The following is a 20,787-nucleotide window of genomic DNA, read 5'->3' as shown; positions in this document are numbered from 1 at the left end:
TATAATACTGAACTGTTATTAGCACGCTAGCAAATTTCCGCGCTATTTTGGGTTTCACAACAACCAAAATAAAAGTCCAAACGTGTAGATTAGACGAGACTCATTTTGAGAAAATATTTAAATGTAGGAAAACTAGCACTTCCAGACATCCTTCGTCACTTCCAGACATCCCTTCGTGTACCCTACAACGTGAACCTCTTCCGGTTCACGCACAGCGCGTTATTCAGGTGACGCAAACACAAAAGGACAAAAAGCGCGAGTTTTTTTCTTCTGGTTCCTCTTTCGATTACAGTTTGCCATTTTATTTATATCATTTGCTATTAAGTCTAGTGTTTGAAAGCGATAAATTAGAAGAATCACTGAGTGATGAATACTGAGAACGAATACTGACAACGACTCCATCGACCGGATACTTGTGACACAGCTTTTAAGCTTTTATTTTGAAGTTCTATTGCGTGCCGGAAGTTGCAATGCCTCTGGAAAAGAGGCATCCTGCTGCAGTATGAGGACAAAGATTTATAGCTAAGCCACAAACAATTAGAGGTCCTACATGAATGTCGAAATGGTTGCATTTGTTCCGACCATATGTTTTGGTGGGATAAATAATGAAAACCTATAACTAGCCTATTTGGCGGACACTGTTCAGACCTCAGTAATGTCTCATAGTAAACATGGGGACGGTGAATGGTTTGTAGCAGTGCGGATGGCTGTCGGAACCGGTTTGTCCACAGTTTGTCCGTTTCACCAATGACTATGGATGTCAAAGCAGTTGTAGAGTTCGCCACAGTGACCAGAGGCCTCTCTCTGGTTTTGCAGGTAAGGTTGAAGTCATTTACAGTTAAATGTAGTTGGATATCTGTCACGTTTAGCTGTAGTTGTACGAACTAATTCGAGGTACAGCGGTCAACACGCAGTGGCAGAGTTTCCTTAAAGGGCGCCTCGGGTGAGAAAGACCCAGAAAGATGGAGCTGGAATCCCTTTTGAGTTCTCAATGACCTCACACAGGTTTTCAGCTTGAACTAGATCTAATATAGTTCAAATTCAATAAAATCTGGGAATTAGTCAATCTGGTAAATACTACATCAGAAACGTAAACTACATATGTATAATTTTTTAAGCAAGCTTAGAGGATTTAAAAGTTAGAAAAGGAGTGGGCGCGTGCTTAGGGCATCACTTCCGTATTGAATGGGCTACTAAAAAAACGTGTGATACACAACCAACATTCCCCTGACGCAATAACGCCCGGGGTGGTGAACCAGGCTTCTCAATCTGCCACGGTCCACATGTGATTACTGTTTGGCTGTACAATATAGTAACAAAGTGAATGTATTGCTCTTCAGGCTGTCCTGAATGCTGCCATCCCTGACCATGAAGCCGATGCCTTCAGGCCCCCTCGGACAGAAGAGCCCTTGTACCTGGACCCTGTGGTGGACTGGTTGTTTGGTGGCCTCGCTCACTGGGATGCTGAGCATTTTCTCTTTATTGCAGAGAGAGGATACCTCTACGAGCACAACTTTGCCTTTTTCCCACTTTTCCCCATCGTTTTGCGGGGCCTCGCTGAGACTCTGCTGTGGCCCCTCAGCAGTTGGCTCAGTGTGAGGGGCCGGTTGCTTCTGGCTGTTGCTCTTGGGAACACCACCCTCTTCCTGTTGAGTGTGGTTGCCCTGTATGCCCTCAGCAGAGCGGTTCTTCAGGACAGACGCCTCGCTCTGCTCTCCAGCCTGCTGTACTGCTTTACACCTGCCAATGTGTTCATGACCGCTGGATACTCGGAGAGCCTGTTTGCTGCTCTCACATTCGGTGGCCTGTTCCTCCTGGAGAAAGGTTTCACCCTCAGAGCCTGCCTGGCCCTCAGCATCGCCACGGCAGCGCGGTCCAACGGACTGGTTAACATAGGCTTTCTTCTGTATCTCCCGTCACTGAATGCCATTTCACAGATTCGTGTGTATCGGGCAACAACTAAAGGGCGCAGCAAAGTCCTGCACTATATCTGGGTCATCCTCCGTCTCCTGCTCACATCCCTCTTTGGAACTGCAGTCATCGCGCTCCCCTTCTGTGCTTTCCAGTACTACGGCTACAGGACGTTTTGCACGCCGTCCACCTCCCTGGAGCAGATCCATCCAGCCCTTTTGTCCCTGGGGGAGCGGAGGGGCTACCGGGTGCCGGATGAAAACGGTCCGCCGCCGCTCTGGTGCATGAGACCCCTCCCTTTGCTTTATTCGCACATTCAGGACGTGTACTGGGACGTGGGCTTTCTCCGTTACTTTGAACTGAAGCAGATACCAAATTTTATTCTGGCTATGCCCATGGCTTCGCTCGCCATTATGGCCGCCTATGCATATTTTCAGGCTAACCCAGAGCTGTGTTTGAGGCTCGGACTTTGGGGGACGGGACTGGAGAAACCGACACCGGGCTTGTTTAACCCCAAAGCCTTTGTGTACGTCGTTCACTCAACTGTGCTCCTCGTATTTGGAACCCTGTGCATGCATGTGCAGGTGAGAAAATCATAACTTCTTGTTGCTTTTTGTAATCTGATGGATATTTGTAACACCCATTCTTCTTCAATGGGCTTTTTCAGGTCCTCACCAGATTCATGGCCTCCTCGTCTCCGGTGCCCTTCTGGATAAGCGCTCACCTCCTCCTCCTCAACGAGCCGCTTCTTCATCGAAGGAAGACCTCCAACCCCAATGTGCAGCTGCAGACTGATCCCAAAAACAGCTTCGTGCACACACTCCAGAACCCCATCCTTGCACTGCTGCCACATTTTAAAGCCTGTTCTCCCACCACTCAGAGCATCCTGGGTTATTTCCTCTTGTACTGGATACTGGGCCTTGCTTTGCATTGCAATTTCTTTCCTTGGACTTGATTTAATACAGTAGTGTGAAGACAAAATGGGATATTTCTGTGTAGGACTGGTGTGTAAATACACTTATTTATGAGGGTGCTGGGGCATATCAATAGAAATCTTTTTAACTTTTTAATATAAAATGATAATGGTAGTTTGCCTTGGAAAAAATGGACACATAAAAGAAATATTTTTATGAATGTCTGATTTAAAAAAAAAGATCTCTGTAGGACAAAGTTGAAATGTTTTCTCATATTTACATTGTCACCCAGTTTGAGACTCTCCGAGATTACAAAAAAAAAAAAAAATCCATATATTTTGTGCTTGATTCGCACTATTGCACATTGTAGTATAGAATGGTTGCATGGTTCTACTTGGAGAACGTTATTACTGAAACTTGCATCAGAATCCAAATAATTTCATCTTCCCTCACAGGTACTGCACGTTTAAAGCAAATACTCAACCTTAACGGCTTTTTTAAAAACCGATGTCAAAAATAAAAGCTTGGTTTATTTTTCTCAGCTTATATTTTTTTTTTCTTAGAATTGTAACTATTCGAGGCACTGATGAAAATCTTTGAAATGTGTTTGTCACAAAATAACATTTACCAAAGGTGGCACTGGCAAGTTGGCTTTGAGGCTATTAAAACATTCTTTACAAATGAGCTTAATATTTGGTCATCCTTGAAGAGTTTAACCTTTAAGATGCATGATAAAGTGACGTTTGGAGGCATTTCTTTAATACCGCTTAAAGGTAAACAATCACTTTTTATACACTGGAAGTGAACAAAGCAGCTAGTCTTTCTAGTTGCAGCTGGAATGCTCATCCTAAATATTATCACACTTCAGCAGCAGTGGACTGTTGGACCCTTGACTGTACTGAATGTTTTCCCTGCAGGCAAGATGTTGCTTTTTTTGGTTTCTCTCCTATGATTGAGCTCTTTTTTGTTGCATTGTTGCAGATTTTGCCTCTCACAACATGACTAAATTGCTTTGCTCTAGATAAATTGCCCAAACAGTGATATTGTATTGCCTCAGTTTCCTGTTCTCAGCTGACAGGAGCAGCCGCCCCGATGTCATCGTCTGTTGCTGCAGTCCATCTGCTTTAAGGATTACAGATGGCATGTCTGCATATCTTTCGAAGTAAAATTTTATTTGTACAGTACATTTCAAGATGAAAATCACAAAGTGCTTCAACAAACACAGAATAGCAACAAAAAAAAATACATAATGCAAAAACAAAATCGGATTTAAAAAGATGTGTTTAGCTGGCCTTGAAAGGAAGTCACAGAACTGACGAGTCAGAGGAAGGGAGTTCCAGACTTTTAGAGCAACAGAAGAGAAAAGCTCTGTCCGCTTGGTAGTGACAAAGTTTTATTTGAGCTTCTGTTGCCTTTGTCACCTCAAACTAGTTTCCCCATTCTCCTTTAACCTCTGAACTCGAAAAGGCATTTTTATGCACACGACTGTCGCTCACTGGATGTTTCCTCCGTTTTGTGCTGTTCTCTGTAAACCTTAGAGAACAAAGGCCCGATGGAGCAGCAAAAGTTTCTGAAATACCATAACATAATGCCATGTTCAAAGTCTCCATTTTGATGGTTGGTTTTAACTTCAGCAAGTCATCTTCACCATGTCTAGATGACTTAAGTGTGTTATTTTGCTGCTATGAGTTTGGCAGCGTTGCACTAAGTTACAACTCTTGGAGCAACAGAGTTGTTCTAAGGCAACAGAACAACTCTTAGGCATTATGGTGCCTAATAATGCAATAAGAAGGTTTTAACTAATAGTACAAATCACACTAAACAACTCACATGTATAGTGTGAGCTCCATATATGGATGTACTATTAAACCTAAGGTTCTGCATGTTGTTCCCACCACTCTGTGCTCAAATGTATTCACAGTAGTCATAAGATGATTTCATAAATACCAGATAAGGGCAGGGCAGAGGGCGGTCCACTGCCCCCAGCCATGAGCTGAGACTTTAGGCTCAGATGACCAGCTCCTGATTCTTGTTCCAGTTCCACTATAAGGTCAATCTAGCCACCATTTATCATGTGTCACTACTGTGGCATGAGTTCTCTGCAACTCCTTGCAGACATCCCAGATGAAAAGACAGTCTCCGAACAAGTCTCTCCACCAAAAAAAATAAATAATTCGGTTTCCTTTGTTCCCTAAAAGAAAAACACTTAAGATTTATTAATGGTGTTCCAACAATTAATATGTCTGACCTGTAAAGGAAATGCACACACCTCAACTGGCGCTCCAGCATAAGGATTTCTAGTTCCGCTTTCTTGATTTGGCGGTCCAAATACGTGATTTCTTTATCCGTTTTCTCAATAGTCTTAAGGAGATGATGCCTGTATAACTCTGCTACTGGTAACTAGGAAATAAATTGATGAATATAAATTTTTAACAGCTTTAAATGCAGAATAAACACAAGTCTTTACTGTTAAGAACCCACAGTGTCGAGCCGTGCTGTGGAGGTCGGAGGAACCCCGTCCTGGTAGTGGCCAGCCTTTCTCTGTCAAAGGGCAACAATGTACGACTCGTCAAAGAATCTACCGATAGTAGTAACTAGAAAGAATACTAGTATCTACTTCGGTATGAATCCCAGCTTCCTTCTTGGTGGCAGCAGACAGAACATCATCCTCCTGTGATGTGAGGAAGAAATCATCTTTCAGTAACCTTTAACCTCATGAAGCAAAAGCAGAGTTTGGTGTACTTATGACTCTAGGTTCTTCCCCTGTTGCAGTGGCTGAAGGCTCAACAACGTAAACAACACCATCTGCAACTGTTGGGAAGAGAAAGGTGGATGAATAGCCGTATTTAACTGCATCTAAATGTATGTGGTTGTGTAGTCCTACCTCTGACATAAGTACCTGTGTCTTGGTTGGCGCCCGGTTCAGGTGAGGTGTCTGCAGAGATGCCTTCGGAAACGGGTCTGGGGGAGTTTTTGAGTGATGGCCAGCCCCTCCGCCTCCGTCAGGGGTGGGATTAGTAGCTCAGTGTCGATTTTTCGGGCCGCAGCCCGTTTTCTGTTAGCTGAATGCAGCTCAGAGTGAATCGTTTTAAGAAATTATACGGGTATCTGCAAATTAATGGCTCCGACATAAACATGAACTGTTTTAAAATTGTGTCAAATTATAACAGGTAATATACTGGATGTTAAAAGTGCATTACAAAAGTATTCCTCCATCTTTTTCACATTGTGCCACATAAGCACAACATTTTGGGTATTTAATCAGCCTTTTAAATGACAGACTAAATGGTGCATAATTGTGAAATGGAAAGAAAATTATACACAGTTGAGTTTTTTATAAATGAAAAGATGGCTTGATTCAGACATTGAAAAAATCTTTTTCCAATTCTTTGAATGGCTGCAAATAACGATTATTTTATTAATCAATTATTCTATTATTTATTATGATGTATTGGAAATACATTCAACAATGCTAATAAGCAAATAATTCCATTACTTTTTATGATAAGAAACTTTTATAGCCTAAAATGCAATAACAGCATTCCTTTAGCATACATTTGATCATTTGTAGGAAAAGATGCATCTGAAGCTAAAAGTTAATAATCTATTGATTATTTTTTGATACTTGGATAGCACAAAATACAGTTTTGGCTGAATGACTTCACTGAATATGTTGTTCTTTCAGCAAATTACCTCTTTTTTTTAAGTTTGTGTGCCCCAGTTAACAATTAATCGATTATTATAGTTAACAATTACTTCAGTAAATTGTCAATCATGATTGTTTTCATACTTCTATGCAAACTAACTATTTTTTAATTTTGTTTCATTCTGAGATCAAACAACATGGACTAATAATTAGCAGACCTCTGAGGGTCATTTGCTGCACTGGATTTTATTTATCAGGGTAAAGGAAGTTGAGAACAAAAATTCACACAGCACTTTTGAGATTTTTATTTATAACACATTTTTGAAAACCCTGAATCATTTTTCTTTCATTTCACAATCCCAATAAAAAAGCATTGAGAAAATGCTTCTTCTGCAAGTATTGTAATGATGGAAAGAATTAATATGTTGAATTAACTGCTGAATTATTGCCACAGGTATTCCTGTCTTACCTTTCTGAATCATATTTTTTATACTTCATTTTCAGTTGCATCCAAGTCCGTTTTTCCCCTGAGTTACACCTGAAACTCAATTGTATCCAATACACCACTTTTTCCTGACTTATCTACCACATTTTTAATATATATATACAAATAAATGGCGTGGTGCGTTCAAACTCACGCATTGACTCGGGCAGCAATGCTCTTCCATGCAGCCTGTCTCGCTTTAGCTGCTGCTGCCTTGTTGCTCTTTTTACTAAATATGTGAGCATGCTCTTCATAAGCCTGAAGGACGACCCTCTGCTCTAGCGGCGTGAAATAACTCGGATCTGTTTTTGGAGCTGTTGGTGTGTTCACTGAAGGCATCCGCACGAAGGCTTTGGATGGCGCTGGTGCGTGCTCTTGCTTCCAGGTGAACCAACTCCGAGTCCACTGAACTCATGGAAACCAGCGGTTCTGATACCGAAGAGCCTGGGTTTCTCCACTCGGAGTAAGTTAACTCGGAATTCGCAGGCTTGACCCAGAGTTTGTTGAATTTTTCCATCCTCCTATTGTCCTTAAAATTGAACGTAGTGAGTTCGTCATCTTTACGTTCTCGCCACCATAGATGTAAAGGAGTAGACGCTCACTTTATGTCGTGAGCGGAAGGTTCTAGATAGTGCAGGGAAACGCATGTTTTCGTTTATCTTCCATAACTTCCATGAATTTTATTGGGATTATATGCGAAATGTAGGCTTAAGGAGCTAGTAAAGAAGATGGGGAGGATGAGAAAGAATTAATTTTTCCTACTTACAAACAGAGGAGTGTAGTGCATTTATGTTTACTTGCGTATTTCTACATAAAATCCAGTCATTTAATTAGTAAACATTCCACCTGGATATTTTTAAACCTGACCAAATACAATTGTTTAGTCCAGTCATTGTTGAAAAGTCCTGTTTACAGTTTACCATAAATATAGGGACATGGCAAACTTGTGGAAAAAGTGCATTAGTGAAATGCAAGCAAAATCAAACCTTCAGCAAATAAAAAAACATCACCCTCAGACTGAACCATAGTAGTGGTGGTGGCAGCATCATGCTGTAGTAATGCTCTTCACCAGCAGGGAATAGGGACATCAAGGCTTTTCTTACAAGTTCTGCAAAAAAGCCTTTTACAGGCTGCAAAAATAAACTGGGCCAGATAACTCTAACTGTAAAGGCAGAGCTACAATGGAATGGTTTTCTATTTTTTACTTGTAAAAATAAAAAGTTAAAATTAATGTTTCCTTTCGGTTTACAAATATGCACTACCTTCTGTTGATCCATCAGAAATATTGTATTTTACAGTCACCCAGCTTTAAGAATGTAACCCTTTCTAACAGAAAAAATATATATGCCACTCAAAATATGGCGGCAACGTTAGCGCACAAACCTGACGCTCATGCTGCGTCTACTTTCCGATGTCTATGCTCGCTATGACGCACGTCGGCTAGTAGTAGAGGAAAAAGGAGAACCAGTCCAGTTAACCTGACCTACCGTGTCTGTCTACATACATTTCGCGTTTGCTTTACAAAATGTTTCACCGATATATATACACGGATTTAGTTTAACAACCAAACATGTCTGTTTGTTCGTCGTCAGCCCGCGAATATATTCAGCTGGTAAAACTGACCTACGAAGAAGAATGCCTTTGTTGCTACGCTAGCTAGCTGGACTTAGCTTCAGGATGGACAGCTGAGTGCTATCAGGAGTAACAAATAAATGTCCTGTAAATGAATCTTGAGAGTACCGTCTCCTGAGTGTAAAGCAGGGGTTTGGGTGCCTTTTTTGCTACCTCCGAACCGCGTAGACGATGAAAAACTGCGAGTACCAGCAGATCGACCCAAGGGCGCTCTCCGTTTCACCGCTGTCGGCTCAAAACCCCGCCGAGAAGAAGGTGCAGCGCCCGCGGAGAAAATGGGAAGCTTTCCCGGGGAAAAACAGATTTTTCTGCGACGGACGGCTCATCCTGGCCAGACAGAACGGCATCCTTCCTCTAACACTAGGCCTTATTGTTGTCACTAGTGGCCTTTTCTTTGCTTTCGAGTGAGTAACTTGTAGACTGCTGTACGACTATAAATAAAACACGAGAATTTTTTTTGTGTGTGTGTGTGTTGTTGTAATGAAACTTGTTTTATTTCCAACAGTTGCCCCTTCCTGGTGGAGCATCTGACCGTCTGTATACCTGTGATAGGAGGGGTGCTCTTCTTGTTTGTGGTCGCCTCCCTGCTAAGAACCAGCTTTACAGATCCAGGCATTTTACCCAGAGCCACTGCAGACGAAACTGCAGACATAGAGAGGCAGATAGGTAAGACCCCCCTCCCTCCCCCCTTTTGAACACAGAGGGGCAGATGGAGCAAAAGAGCTTTGCCATATGGAGGACACGTTTGTTGTGGAAACACAGACCAAGACCTAAGCAGCTTACTGCACTGTCATGGCAGGAGGAGCCGACAGCTACACACACACACACACACACACACACACACACACACACACACACCTTGATCTGATCGTGCCGGAGGACACATGTTGTTAAAATGCCACATCTTTTATTCACAGATACCTCAGGATCCTCAACATATCGCCCGCCTCCTCGAACCAAGGAGATCCTCATCAACCAGCAGGTGGTAAAGCTCAAGTACTGCTTCACTTGCAAGATGTTCCGGCCTCCACGGACCTCCCACTGCAGTCTGTGTGACAACTGTGTTGGTAAGAATAGTTTTGGAGGATCACCACTTATTCATTTGCTTTTTTAAAAAAAATAAAAATAAACTAACTCACTTGTTGCCTAAAGTCTTAGGTCATTATTGAAAAGTTTGCGTCTGCCTATATGTTTTTTTGTCAGAATGAAATCGGTTTTATCACCCTCATTAAATCCAAATCATTCCTGTTGCTGTTAACTATTTGCTTTCATGAGAACTGGTGTTGAGGTCAGTTCCCTAACAGAGTGGGGAAATTTTAGCTGTGTATTTCGCAAACTGATTTTTTTTTTCTTTTTTCTTTTTTAACGTGACCAAGTTACAGGAAGTGACTGTGTCCTATGTTGTGTACAGCAAAACCCCACCAGCCTCTGTTCATCACAAGACTCGACTCTTAACTGCTGTCACTTTCCATCCTACTGTATGCTATCAGTGATTAGTGATTCAATTATGGATTATTTTGTTGCTGGATTTCAGTTTTCTGATTTGCAAAGCTGTGGCTTCAAAACTCTGATTTTTTTTATTTTTATTTTTTTCCGGTAAGCTATAAGTAGCAAAAAGCAACATTTATTTTTCTATCTGGATGAATTGAAAATGTAAGCGTGTTCACGATAACTTCTTTGTAAAAAAAAACAATTTTCCTCAAAAATAGGAGCGTATTATAGAGCTCTCTTTGTATTAGCGTGATAAATCAGAAGCCAGTCCAACTTTTCCCAGATCAGTTTTTCTTCTGATTTATGTGGGGCACTGCTAAACCAAACTCTGTAATTAATATGACCTGTGAGATTTCCGAAAACCATAATTTCTTCTGATGAAGATGTGATGACTCTTAATAGGATAAAATAGAGCAACTTTCCTGTAATGTTTTTACCTTCACTGCAGTGTGTTTGGTAGCATAAACGATCAGTAGGACTGCTTCTGCGGAAAATCGTTTCCTTTTAGATGTTTGTTCCTCATTTTGTATTTTTTGTGGTTTCTCACTGATACTGAAAATATGAGTCTTCTTTCCTCAGTAACAACTTCCACACAAAAAAAAACATCATAATTGGCATGTTTTCCCAGATGATGGTTCATTTAAGAGTTTTACTTCCCAGCATTTTCATTTTTTTTTTCTTTTTTTGTTGTTGATCTCTTTACAAGCTACTGTCATGCTAACGATATTTGACATATTTTCCATTTTTCTGTTCCTTCAGAGCGATTTGATCACCACTGCCCATGGGTGGGGAACTGTGTCGGGAAACGCAACTACCGCTATTTCTACAGCTTCATCATCTCTCTGTCTTTTCTGACATCTTTTATATTTGCCTGCGTCATCACACATATCACCCTCCGTAAGTGGCCGCATCGCCTGAAAGGAAGCAGATGGATCGTTTGTCATGAGGCAAGATAAGTTTTCATATTTATTTTTCTTTCTTTTCTTTACAGGTTCTCAAGCAAGCAAAGGCATCGTTCAAGCCATTCAGGAGAGTCCTGCAAGATATCCTTTGTGTAGTCTGTTTTTTTTTTATTTTAAAATGTTACTGGGCTGAGTCAGATCTGACTAAATTTGGTGCCAAATTGGCATTTACTACAGCACGTAATGCTGCACTCTCTTTTTAGAAGCGGCCTGCCCAGCAAAAGTGCTTTTAAACACAAGATTTGCTGTTTTATGGCTGTTTGAGATGATTTTAGTGGAAAATGATATATATTTCCAGATAATTGAGATTCAGTTTTGATTATTTTACCTACTGCAAGCAGGAGTGAGTTTGTGTTTGTCTGCTTGCCTTTTCAATTTGAGTATTTTTCTAATTAAAGAATTATACGTTTGAATATTATTTTAACTTTTTTATTCCTGTAATTAAATTCAGAAAGTGAGTTTCATATACTGTCCTAATGTAATATGCTCCTGAAATTAACTTTTTTCATGATATTCTTATTTATTAACATTAATCTGTGTAAAAGCTGATGAGCTGCCTTGATCAAAGTCTTATCCCAACTTGTGTAGTGATGAGTGTGATACTCACCCTTTGTGACTGGTGCCATGTATGTTAAGCCTTGACTCTTCCCTGTGCACTGTGGTGGAATTGGTGATTTGCTTTTTCTCCATCTGGTCTATTTTGGGCCTCTCAGGCTTCCACACCTTCTTAGTAGCCTCCAATCTCACCACGAATGAAGACGTGAGTATTCCAGTCTGTAAAATGATGGAGCTGGGTTGGGCTTAGGCGTTTGTTACTTGCTGATCGGTGTGCTGACCAACAGATCAAGGGGTCGTGGTCGGGTAAGCGGGGAGCGGAGGAGTCCGGAAACCCCTACACTTACAGCAACATCATCACCAACTGCTGTGCTACGTTATGCGGCCCAATGCCTCCCAGGTGCGTAATTATTCGTCACGCTTTCAATCCCTCTCCTTGTTCGAGCTGCGCGTCACGGTCCGCTTTGTTTCCAGCCTGATTGATCGAAGAGGGTTCCTCCCTCCCGACGAGGCGATCCCGGCCGCCGCGACCTCAGAGATGGAGCTGCCTCCCTTCACGCCCAAGAGCGATGCGAACATGGTATGATGAAAGCGCTTGCGGTCCCTCCCCGGTCCCGAGTGCCCCACCCTCCCCCATGTTGCTGTGTGGTTGTTAGCCCCTCCCACCCTGTGCGTCCCCCTCCGTCAGCCTCCAGACCTCCAGCTTCAATCCTTCGATTAGCGTCAACCACCAGCAGTTACATTTCTGCTACTGTTAAGAACTTTGCACCATGATTGTGTTTTTTTTCTTTCTGTTATTGAAAAATGAGCGTCTCAACGAAACTTCACCAGAGTTCGGTTGAAATCACTCTGATCGCATCAGGTTCAAGTTTTCAAAGTAGAAGTGATCGGATTAGTGCAGCCGGACGTGAGCAGAGAACTTTTTAGTTTGACTTTTTACAACTGAGACTGAAATCATTTGTTAAGATTAAAGTCGAGCTGGCGATGGTCAGACTGCAGCAACTATGTTAACTGGACAGTAAATGCCTTATTTCTCTTTAAGTTTTTATTTATTTGCCTTAATAAACATGTTTCTCTGCCATGCTCCATGTTATTAAACTACTGACTTTATTTTTGCATGTTTTGATAGGAATATTCGACCAGTTTTCATTATCAGGGCCTTTAAGTGGACATCTGTTGGGTTATCAGCACTTTATTAGGAATCATTACTCGTATGCCTGAAGTATATTTCTCTGAGTATTTTCAGCATAACAAATGTTTTATTATTTGCTTTGTCCATTGCTTTATTTTTATCGTCATGTTCATAAAAATGAGTTGCTTTATTTGTTAAATAAATGTTATTTTTGTATTTTGAGTTTTGGTCTGCTTTGAGTTTAGTCTTGTTTTTGAACATTTTTACACTTGAAGCTGTGTTTAACCTTTCATCAGGAGCCTGCTCTCCAAAACCGACTCAGATACACATTTTGTATACCTTTTACTTAGTTATGGTAAAAAAGAAAGTACACCCCTTTCAAATTGTTGTGTTTTTCTGTATGTTGTACACTTTGAATCAGAAGTTTGCATACACTCATTTTTAGCTTTCATGTCTTATTGTTTGTTGGATTTCTAATAAGTGTCAATATGTTGAATCATCACGTCATGCAACGTAAAAGTTGTCCAAAAGATGTAATATTTGGTTGAATATTATTATCTCAGGCTCTGCTTGTAGTTTTTGCCATTTGGAGAGACTTCCTTTCTGTCCATGCCTGATCTAGATCTTATTTCAATGCTCGAAATGACAGACGATTGAGGAAATAATATTTACGACGTCTGGTTTTCTCGTTCTTTTTTCACCCCTACTTTTCATTAGACCTTTATGTTCCCCAGAGGGGAATAATGTGTTATTAAAACTACACACACAGACTCAGATGTGTACTTACACCCCCACTGATCAGTAGATAAATGTCTGTTTGCAGACACCAGGGTAGGAACAAACTTTTTCACTGGGCCAGTTATCGGAAAGGGCAAAGTTCATATAAATTGTTTTCCTGGCACTGAAGCACAGTTTTTCAATATGGCTCAAAATGGAGCCATTTTAAACTTTGTGTTGGCCTGTCTTATTTATTATTATGTTACTCCACCCAATTACTCACCTCATTAGCTTGCTTGAAAGCGTCATCTCAACTCATCGTTTTTGTTTTGTGTAAGCTTCAAAAACTCTTCTGAAGACTTTTCAGATCCTCCATGGAAGGTGTCAGTTTTGGAGCAGAGTCTCCTTGTTTGGTCAACAACTTCTCAATCTATCATGGTTTTAGTTTGTGGGTGAGAGTTTGAACTCTGGACACAGTGATCCTAAACACACCAAAACTATTTTAGCAACGTATAAAGCAGGGCAACATAAAACTTAGAAAGTGTATTAACAGCCCATTAAGGCTGGATCTGTGGCAGAAAACTTTTTAATCAGACTGTCCAACTCTAAAGTCTATTTAAGGACGATGGAGTTAGCGTATATGAATTTGCATGCGTGTGGCTTAGAAAAACAAATTGGCATTAAATTTAAACTTAAGATTTGTGTTTTGAAATCTGCATCTCTTCTTTAGGAAAAAGAAGATTAAAAACCCCAAATCAATGTGAATTTCATTCAAATGAGTGTATGTAAACGTCTGACTTGGAACTCAACATTTTAGGGTTATTTAAGTGTACGTATAATTCACAAACTTTTCCATTGTGCCTTCCTTCATCTTTGCTTATAACACTGGATTCTGTAATTAAGTAGTTTCGTACATGAAATGTGAATGTACTTTAGGAGGCTGTGAACACTTAAACTGATATAAGGTGTACTTTCTTTCTTTCCTTTTAAAAAAAAATTTTTTTTTTACCATGACTATAACTGTGTGACACATGACAAATCTCACCCTCTGTGTTGTGTACTGTATCCGTTCCACCCTGCCAGGAGGAGAACTGTCAGGAATTTTCTTTGTCCTGCACAGCCTGAAGGTAGACAGTGCTGCAGATAGACAGTCGATGGTAAGAGTAGGGCGTCGATGTCGAACCAACCCCAACATCTCATCACTTTCCATTCACTGCGTCAGCTCCTCTGTACCGCTTACATTCTGCACTACTAACTGTGTCAGATGCAGCCTGTGCAGATCTTGTGATGGGTGTCTGATGATGGTGTGGATCACTCATGGTTGTGGGTTTGCATGCTTCATCACAGCCAATCGTTAACGTTTGCTCGCTCACTCACCTCACTCGCTCGCTGCAGGGTCAACCTTGCTCTTACGGCTGATGGTCTAATCGAATGAAACTCTCCCTGGTGCATGTAAGGACCACGTCTACTCTTCAAACCGGAAGCGCCGGCTCGGTCGGCTTATCAGCACAAACCACGTCTCTAGCAAAGTTTTCTAAAATGCAACAAAACTTAAATCTGTGTGCACATGTAGTTTGAATTCTACCTTGTAAGGAACGTTTTTTTTGTTTTTTGGCTGCTTCACTAATCAGCTTGATAACTTTTTTTCCCCAATATATGAACAAAGTCAACAAAACACATCGATCGATCCGAGAGGTGCTCAGATCCGTTTTCTGTCCTGCTTATGTAGCTTTTTCTCTTCCAGATCACACATGTAGGTCACTTTTTTTCATGGATCCTGTTGAGTTTTGCACTCTTGAGTTGAAGGTTTCAGCTTCCAGTACATCTTTGTAATTAAAAAAAAATTTTTTATCTTCACTCCAATGGATATTATCACTATATTCACAAGATTTCTGTAGAATAATAATAATAATAATAAAAAAACTCTTACATTTGATAATCTTAACTTTAAGTATCTCAAACCTTTGAATGTAAATTCTTAAAATTACTGGTCCACCTCAATAAATTAGAAAACATAGAACGGTTTATTTACTTTGGTAATTAAGCTTTAAAACATCTACCTCACATATGGATTTATTACTAATTACGACTTGCTTACAGCCAACGGAAACCCTAAATATTAGTCATTAAAACATTTGATCACATAGGACAGATAAAAAGACTAATCCGTTTTTGATGTAGAAATGTTATGTTCACAATCCCAATAAAGGCTGTTCTTTTGATAGTCGTCCAGCACACGTTGACACCCTCCGCTAGGAGTGTAAGCGACAAAATGTCATTCAGGAAGAAGCCGGCTGTTCACAGAGCTCTGCATCAAAGCATAGTAATGGGAAGTTGAGTGGAAGGAAAATGTTTGGTAGCAAAATCTGCACAAGCAAATCTCACAAAAGAATTTGATGTAGTTCAGGGAGACACTGAAGATGATCTGTAGGGTTTTTATGCTAAATTTTAAACGTGGGTTTTCATCAGCTTTAAGTCATAATCAACCAACAGAAAAAAGTCTTTAAAAATATAACTATCACAAATTTGTATCTATAGATAACTTAGTTTCACTTTTTGAATTTAATTACTTAAATAAATTAAGTTTGGTTTAATTTACTGAGAGGCATCAATGAATTTAACTAATTTATCTTGTGTTTTTGTTACACTATTCACTACAAGCTCAAAAGAGTTTCAATGTCTTCCGATCACCGCCAGTGAACCTCATTTCTAAAATGTTTCAGAAATAGTGCTACTTGTTACACAGTATGTTCTGTCCTTCTGTTCCAGAGATAGTTTGGAAGCCTAACATTAAATTTGCCTAAAGCCTCTTCAAGACGTTGGTTGGAAGAAACCGAAATTAAAATAGTTTCTTTGTATTTCCGCCTAAGTCCAGCAAAAACACAAAGTAACTGTTCAAATAGTTACATTGACACTAATTTCAGATAAAGATTTCTGCAGTTTAGATAACTTTCCAATTGTCTGGGATCATGGTTTGTGCATGGTTGCCCTCTAATGTCACTCCATACGTTCAATTCACTTCCTCCATTGCTTCTTTACGTGTGTCCTTTTTGCAAGCCTTGCCCCGAGGCTTTGTCTCGCTGCTCTCGCTGTGAAGACGGTTTCCAAATTAATCCTGCTTGATTTGAACTCCTGACATCACAACTTTCCTGTTCAAAGTCTGCCTTTGTTCTTGATTTGCCCTGTTTATCTTTCTCCACGCAGTGCACTCAGAGCACGAAGGACGTGCTGGAGAGGATGCTCCACTCTGACTTTCATGGCCTGTGCCCTTCAGGGAACCCCAAGACCTCGCCTCTGGTCCAGGAGGTTTCCAGCAGCGCCCCAGCAACCGCAGAGCCGTCCCTCTCCTCCGGATGCTCACGGCAGCTCGCCCGCCAGGCTGTGGTTGGCCCCTGCCCCCTGTTGCCCCCTGTCGCTTTCAGCAAAAGCGACAGGAGAGACTCGCTGCACTCGATCAACCCGGCCTTCCGCCTGGCTTCTCCCTCGCCCACGCTAAGCCACAGCGCGCTGGTTCTGGGCGACGGGCCTGACATTGGTTTCATCCCTCAACACTAAGGACGCTTTGGTCACCGTCAGGGCAGACATGGAGTCATGGCAGGGACTGTGCGCTCCTCGGGCTGCACACATTGCTGCTGTTTATCGCCAGGCAGTGGTTTTGGACACAAAGACGCTTAGTCAGAGACTCGGTGCATGTTGGAATTTGGTGTCGCAAAAATGTCCTCGTGAGGGGTTACGGTTAATTTAAGTCACTATAGTGTCCAGTTGTACACATCCTTCAAAATGGAGGGGAGTCTTAGTAACACTTCAGAGCACAATATAGAGATATTTTTTCACATCTTTTTTAGGACGCTCGAAATGTCCCAGCACTCCTTCTGCTGAAACCTCAGTGTTTGAGTTCTAATATGATATGCAAGCGTGGGCAGGCTTTTTGAGTTTGGATGTTTTGTGTATAAGAAGCCAGAAACAAATGTTGGACTTTGCTCAGTTTTCCAGAGAGTGAACCATTTTAACAACAAAAAGCCTCACACATCGTCATCTACGTTGTCCCGTCTATGTTTGAAGGGTTGGTTATAGACGGACAAGGATTTCATACTTGTTGGAATTTTGCAAATCCTTTTGCAAGACACAAAAGGTTTTGGAAAAGGTTTTCCTTTAGAAGTTACATTTTATCGTTTTTTTTTTCCCTCCAGTGTCCTTGGGCTCAGTATATAAAGAAGCTAAAGCTGGACAACGATGTTAAAATTACATAGTTTGTTCAGATGTCCCATGTGGAACAGGATGAAATGTTTTAGTAATTCTTTGTGTCCTATGTGTCTAAAAATTGGACGGGAAAACAAAGTATTTGAATCATGTTTGCAACTTTTTTTTTTTTTTTGTGGAACTCATTCGGATGTATTTGTTGCTGACATGATGTGACATGATGTTTAGTGTTTTCTGTCTTCACGCGTTTTTATCGTTTTGCCTGCAGCACACATCCGACGATTTCAACACAAAACATGAAAATATCATCTTAATACACAGCAAAATGCACGAGGTGGAGAGCACCGCTAGGGGGCAGGATGTGAACAGCAAATTCAGTTCAATCTTTATTTAGTAATGTGGACATCAATCAAGGTCAAATGACTTTTCCACTTTATTTATTTACATATATATTTTTTGTATTTGAGCTTTCAACGTGGTCATATGTTGTGAGTTTGTGAGGATTCACTTTGGCGTAGCTCATGAATCAGTCTGCGGCGAGGCCTGTAGGTTGCGTAGATGGTTACAAGCAGTGCTTGTACGAACAAACTTGTTTGTATTTTTTGCAGTGCAGCAGTACAACTGTATCATATGACCAATAAACATCCATGTTTGTTGAAGGTTTATTCGTTTCAAAAAAAAAAAAAAAAAACTGCTCTTAGTTACAAACACAGTGATCAAAACAGATGGACAAAACTCGCGCAGGAGGAAAGCGGGGTATCGTGCAGAGGTCATTCTTTATGACCGATGCCTCGTGGAAACGGCGAGAAGGTGCATGCTGTCCACATGTGCTCAAGAGTGTTCCTGTCAGATGTGGTCAGTGTGAAGCGATAAGTGCTCGACACGGATCCAAAGACCAGCAATGCATTCGACCAGGAGAGTCCTAGAACGTGAAGTCATGATGATGTGCAGGAATACAAAGATGCATCCACCTGCTCCAGGATGCTGGAATGCAGGATGCAAACCGACCTCTCGCATGCCAGGATGAGTTATTTCCTTTTTGCGTTTTCTTCCTTGCCGAGCCAGTCGTGTTTGTAAAGCTGCTGTTTACCTGCAGGCGTTTTAATAAAACCTATTTGCACTCGGTGTTGGGCTTATGGAGCAGGAGGAACAGAAAGAAGCAGATGTGTCTCGCTCTAAATGACGTCTCGCGTTTGGATTGAGATAAAAGATACCCACCTCTCAAGGTACTCTCTCAACATATTTCAGTCTGCTTTGAAACATGAAAAGAATAATGGATTTTTTTTCTACTCCTCTGAACACAGTAAATCATTTAACTTCAAAGGACTCGAGCATGTCAGCATGACAACCTGTGTATTTCAAGCAAACAAAACACAGATGGCCAAAACCTTTGGCTCAACGTCTCGTCGAAAGAAAAAAAAGCCAAAGCGTCGTCGCAACCTCAGCAGATGTGTCGGATCTTAAACGGAGCCAGTCGTCGCACAAGGGACCTCAGTTATGGGTTTAAAGGGGATGAGAAAAAGATAAGAGTAAGAATCGTGTTTTACAAGGACAGAGACCAGTTACGAGGTCTTTTTGAAGCGGGTTGATCTGAAGGCAGTCTTGACTCAAAGATGGCCAGTTCTTATTGGCTGCTGCAGATTATTTTTTAAGAAAGAAAAAAAAAATACGAACGAGTACATTTGAGCACATTTATTGAATGGAAACGTTGTTTTATTCGGAATCCCCGATGCCTCATTGGCACCCCATCTGTTCCTAAAAAAAGGGAGGAAATTTAAGCTTCGAATGACATTGGGGAGTGAACAGGATGCAAGATAAAAATCTGTCTTTCTAAGAAAAATTTTCAAAGTGTAAACATGACACTTATAGCAATAACTACAGCGAGCGCATTAGATAAAAATGTTTAAAACAACTGGAGCTTTTAGCAACATTTCTGAAAGCACAATTGAGTTTATCCTGCTGCCAGAGAAGATGGCAAAGTCTTCCAAGCTTTGTTAAAGAACTGAGTTTTATTTAGTGGTTATCAGGTCTCCATCGTCAGAGTTAGATGCTGACTTCATGATAATGTTTGAAGGCATGCACACAAAAAAACAAGAAGGGACAAAACCAAAAAGTTTTCTGTCCTTCCACCTAATGTAAATAGTTGGCTGGTTACTACTGGAAAGCCCTGTGTTTACGCTACATGAGATTAAGACTGATTATTTTAGTGATAATCTCTTCAGGTGGTTTTTGCTGAAAAGCAAAGTCAGTTTGTGGAAAAAGCTGTTAAACATGGTGATGGATCTGTGGTGCTGTGGGCTTGTTCTCCTCCAAAGGCCCAATAAACTTTGTCTGGAGATTTTAAAGACAGATCCTAAGGACTAGCAATAAGCTATAAATGGGTCATAATTGTGTATTTCAGCAGATTAGTGATGCAAAGCCAATTTCACTCAGAAATGGACCATCAGACACAAACTCACACTGTCTTCATGACAATATCTGCCCTGTGGAGAACTGAACCAGGACTCTGGACAGCGTTACATGAAGAATGATTGAAGACCATTATCTCTGTGCTCCAGCTTTGTGAAATATTTTTCAGAGACGGATGTTCTGTTGGCAAAAGATGTTTGCTCCAAGTATTGGAAATATTAAGATTTCATGGTGAAATATATTTCTGGAAAGCTGATATGATATTCGTAAAATGTGCTCCAATCAAAGGCTGGGTTTTTCTGGTAATTTATTGTGAGGTCACGCCACCCCTTCGCCACCGGCCGCCGTCCACCACATGCATGACTCACTGCACCTCTTTCCTCTTACGCCCAGACCTGTTGGGCTCTGCTGTCATGTGTGCAGCCGTGTGTGTCACAACCTCACAAGTCTTTTTCTCATGGCTCTCTGGTCTGAGCCGAGCCGAGCAGAAGTGAAGTGAAGTGAAGCTCTTCACTGAACCAAACAGGTGACTCAGAGTCAGAGCTTGCTGTCAGCATCACTGCTGTGCTAAAAGTGTGTCTCTCTGCTGGCCAGCGGGGCTGGATATAATTAACCCTGTGCTGAGCTGAACAAACTGGCATGCTGAGTGTCGCCACTGAAACCAAATAGTGAAATGTCAACTTAGTGCCTGGCCAAAGATTTCACAGTTCTTCAACTTTGTCGCATTTAGTCGG

At 41.1% G+C, this 20,787-nt stretch overlaps 2 protein-coding genes and 1 long non-coding RNA gene across 5 annotated transcripts; 2 read left to right on the top strand and 1 right to left on the bottom strand.

Annotated features, from left to right (window-relative positions):
- The first annotated feature begins 261 nt into the window (after positions 1-261).
- Positions 262-3,509, top strand: pigv (phosphatidylinositol glycan anchor biosynthesis, class V). Its single transcript, XM_008432305.3, has 3 exons — positions 262-816; positions 1,341-2,495; positions 2,579-3,509. Exons 1-3 carry the CDS (start codon positions 685-687, stop codon positions 2,864-2,866), a joined length of 1,575 nt encoding a protein of 524 aa, XP_008430527.1. The 5' UTR covers positions 262-684; the 3' UTR covers positions 2,867-3,509.
- A 467-nt stretch (positions 3,510-3,976) lies between these two features.
- On the bottom strand, positions 3,977-7,651 carry LOC103478703 (uncharacterized). Of its 2 annotated transcripts, XR_014083998.1 has the most exons (3): positions 5,443-7,645; positions 5,307-5,366; positions 3,977-5,225 (listed from the first exon to the last, which is right to left on the bottom strand). It is a non-coding gene; the product is annotated as an uncharacterized LOC103478703 (long non-coding RNA). The 2 variants fall into 2 exon arrangements; XR_014083997.1 differs by having other exon boundaries at positions 5,307-7,651.
- Positions 7,652-8,364: 713 nt separating this feature from the next.
- zdhhc18a (zDHHC palmitoyltransferase 18a) lies at positions 8,365-18,303 on the top strand. 2 transcript variants are annotated; one of them, XM_008432307.3, is made up of 10 exons: positions 8,369-8,991; positions 9,093-9,253; positions 9,505-9,654; positions 10,838-10,975; positions 11,070-11,121; positions 11,698-11,800; positions 11,883-11,995; positions 12,070-12,175; positions 14,528-14,601; positions 16,649-16,780. In XM_008432307.3, exons 1-9 carry the CDS (start codon positions 8,759-8,761, stop codon positions 14,567-14,569), a joined length of 1,098 nt encoding a protein of 365 aa, XP_008430529.1. In that variant the 5' UTR covers positions 8,369-8,758; the 3' UTR covers positions 14,570-14,601; positions 16,649-16,780. The 2 variants fall into 2 exon arrangements, with proteins under 2 accessions (XP_008430528.1, XP_008430529.1); XM_008432306.3 differs by lacking the exon at positions 14,528-14,601 and having other exon boundaries at positions 8,365-8,991; positions 16,649-18,303.
- The last annotated feature ends 2,484 nt before the right edge of the window (positions 18,304-20,787 follow it).

Source organism: Poecilia reticulata, chromosome 16, assembly GCF_904066995.2.
Source record: "Poecilia reticulata chromosome 16, P_reticulata-male-v2, whole genome shotgun sequence".
Taxonomy (NCBI): domain Eukaryota; kingdom Metazoa; phylum Chordata; class Actinopteri; order Cyprinodontiformes; family Poeciliidae; genus Poecilia; species Poecilia reticulata.
Note: the sequence above shows the minus strand (reverse complement) of the source record. Positions and strands in the feature narration are given on the sequence as shown.

Bases quoted from the DNA above. Each gene is read 5' to 3' on its own strand.
- zdhhc18a (XM_008432306.3), top strand. From the start codon at position 8,759: ATGAAAAACTGCGAGTACCAGCAGATCGACCCAAGGGCGCTCTCCGTT. The intron at 11,122-11,697 runs ATATCCTTTGTG...TTCCCTGTGCAC, and splicing joins ATTCAGGAGAGTCCTGCAAG to TGTGGTGGAATTGGTGATTT. The intron at 12,176-16,648 runs GTATGATGAAAG...TTCTCCACGCAG, and splicing joins CCAAGAGCGATGCGAACATG to TGCACTCAGAGCACGAAGGA.
- pigv (XM_008432305.3), top strand. From the start codon at position 685: ATGGTTTGTAGCAGTGCGGATGGCTGTCGGAACCGGTTTGTCCACAGT. The intron at 817-1,340 runs GTAAGGTTGAAG...ATTGCTCTTCAG, and splicing joins GCCTCTCTCTGGTTTTGCAG to GCTGTCCTGAATGCTGCCAT. The intron at 2,496-2,578 runs GTGAGAAAATCA...GGGCTTTTTCAG, and splicing joins CCCTGTGCATGCATGTGCAG to GTCCTCACCAGATTCATGGC.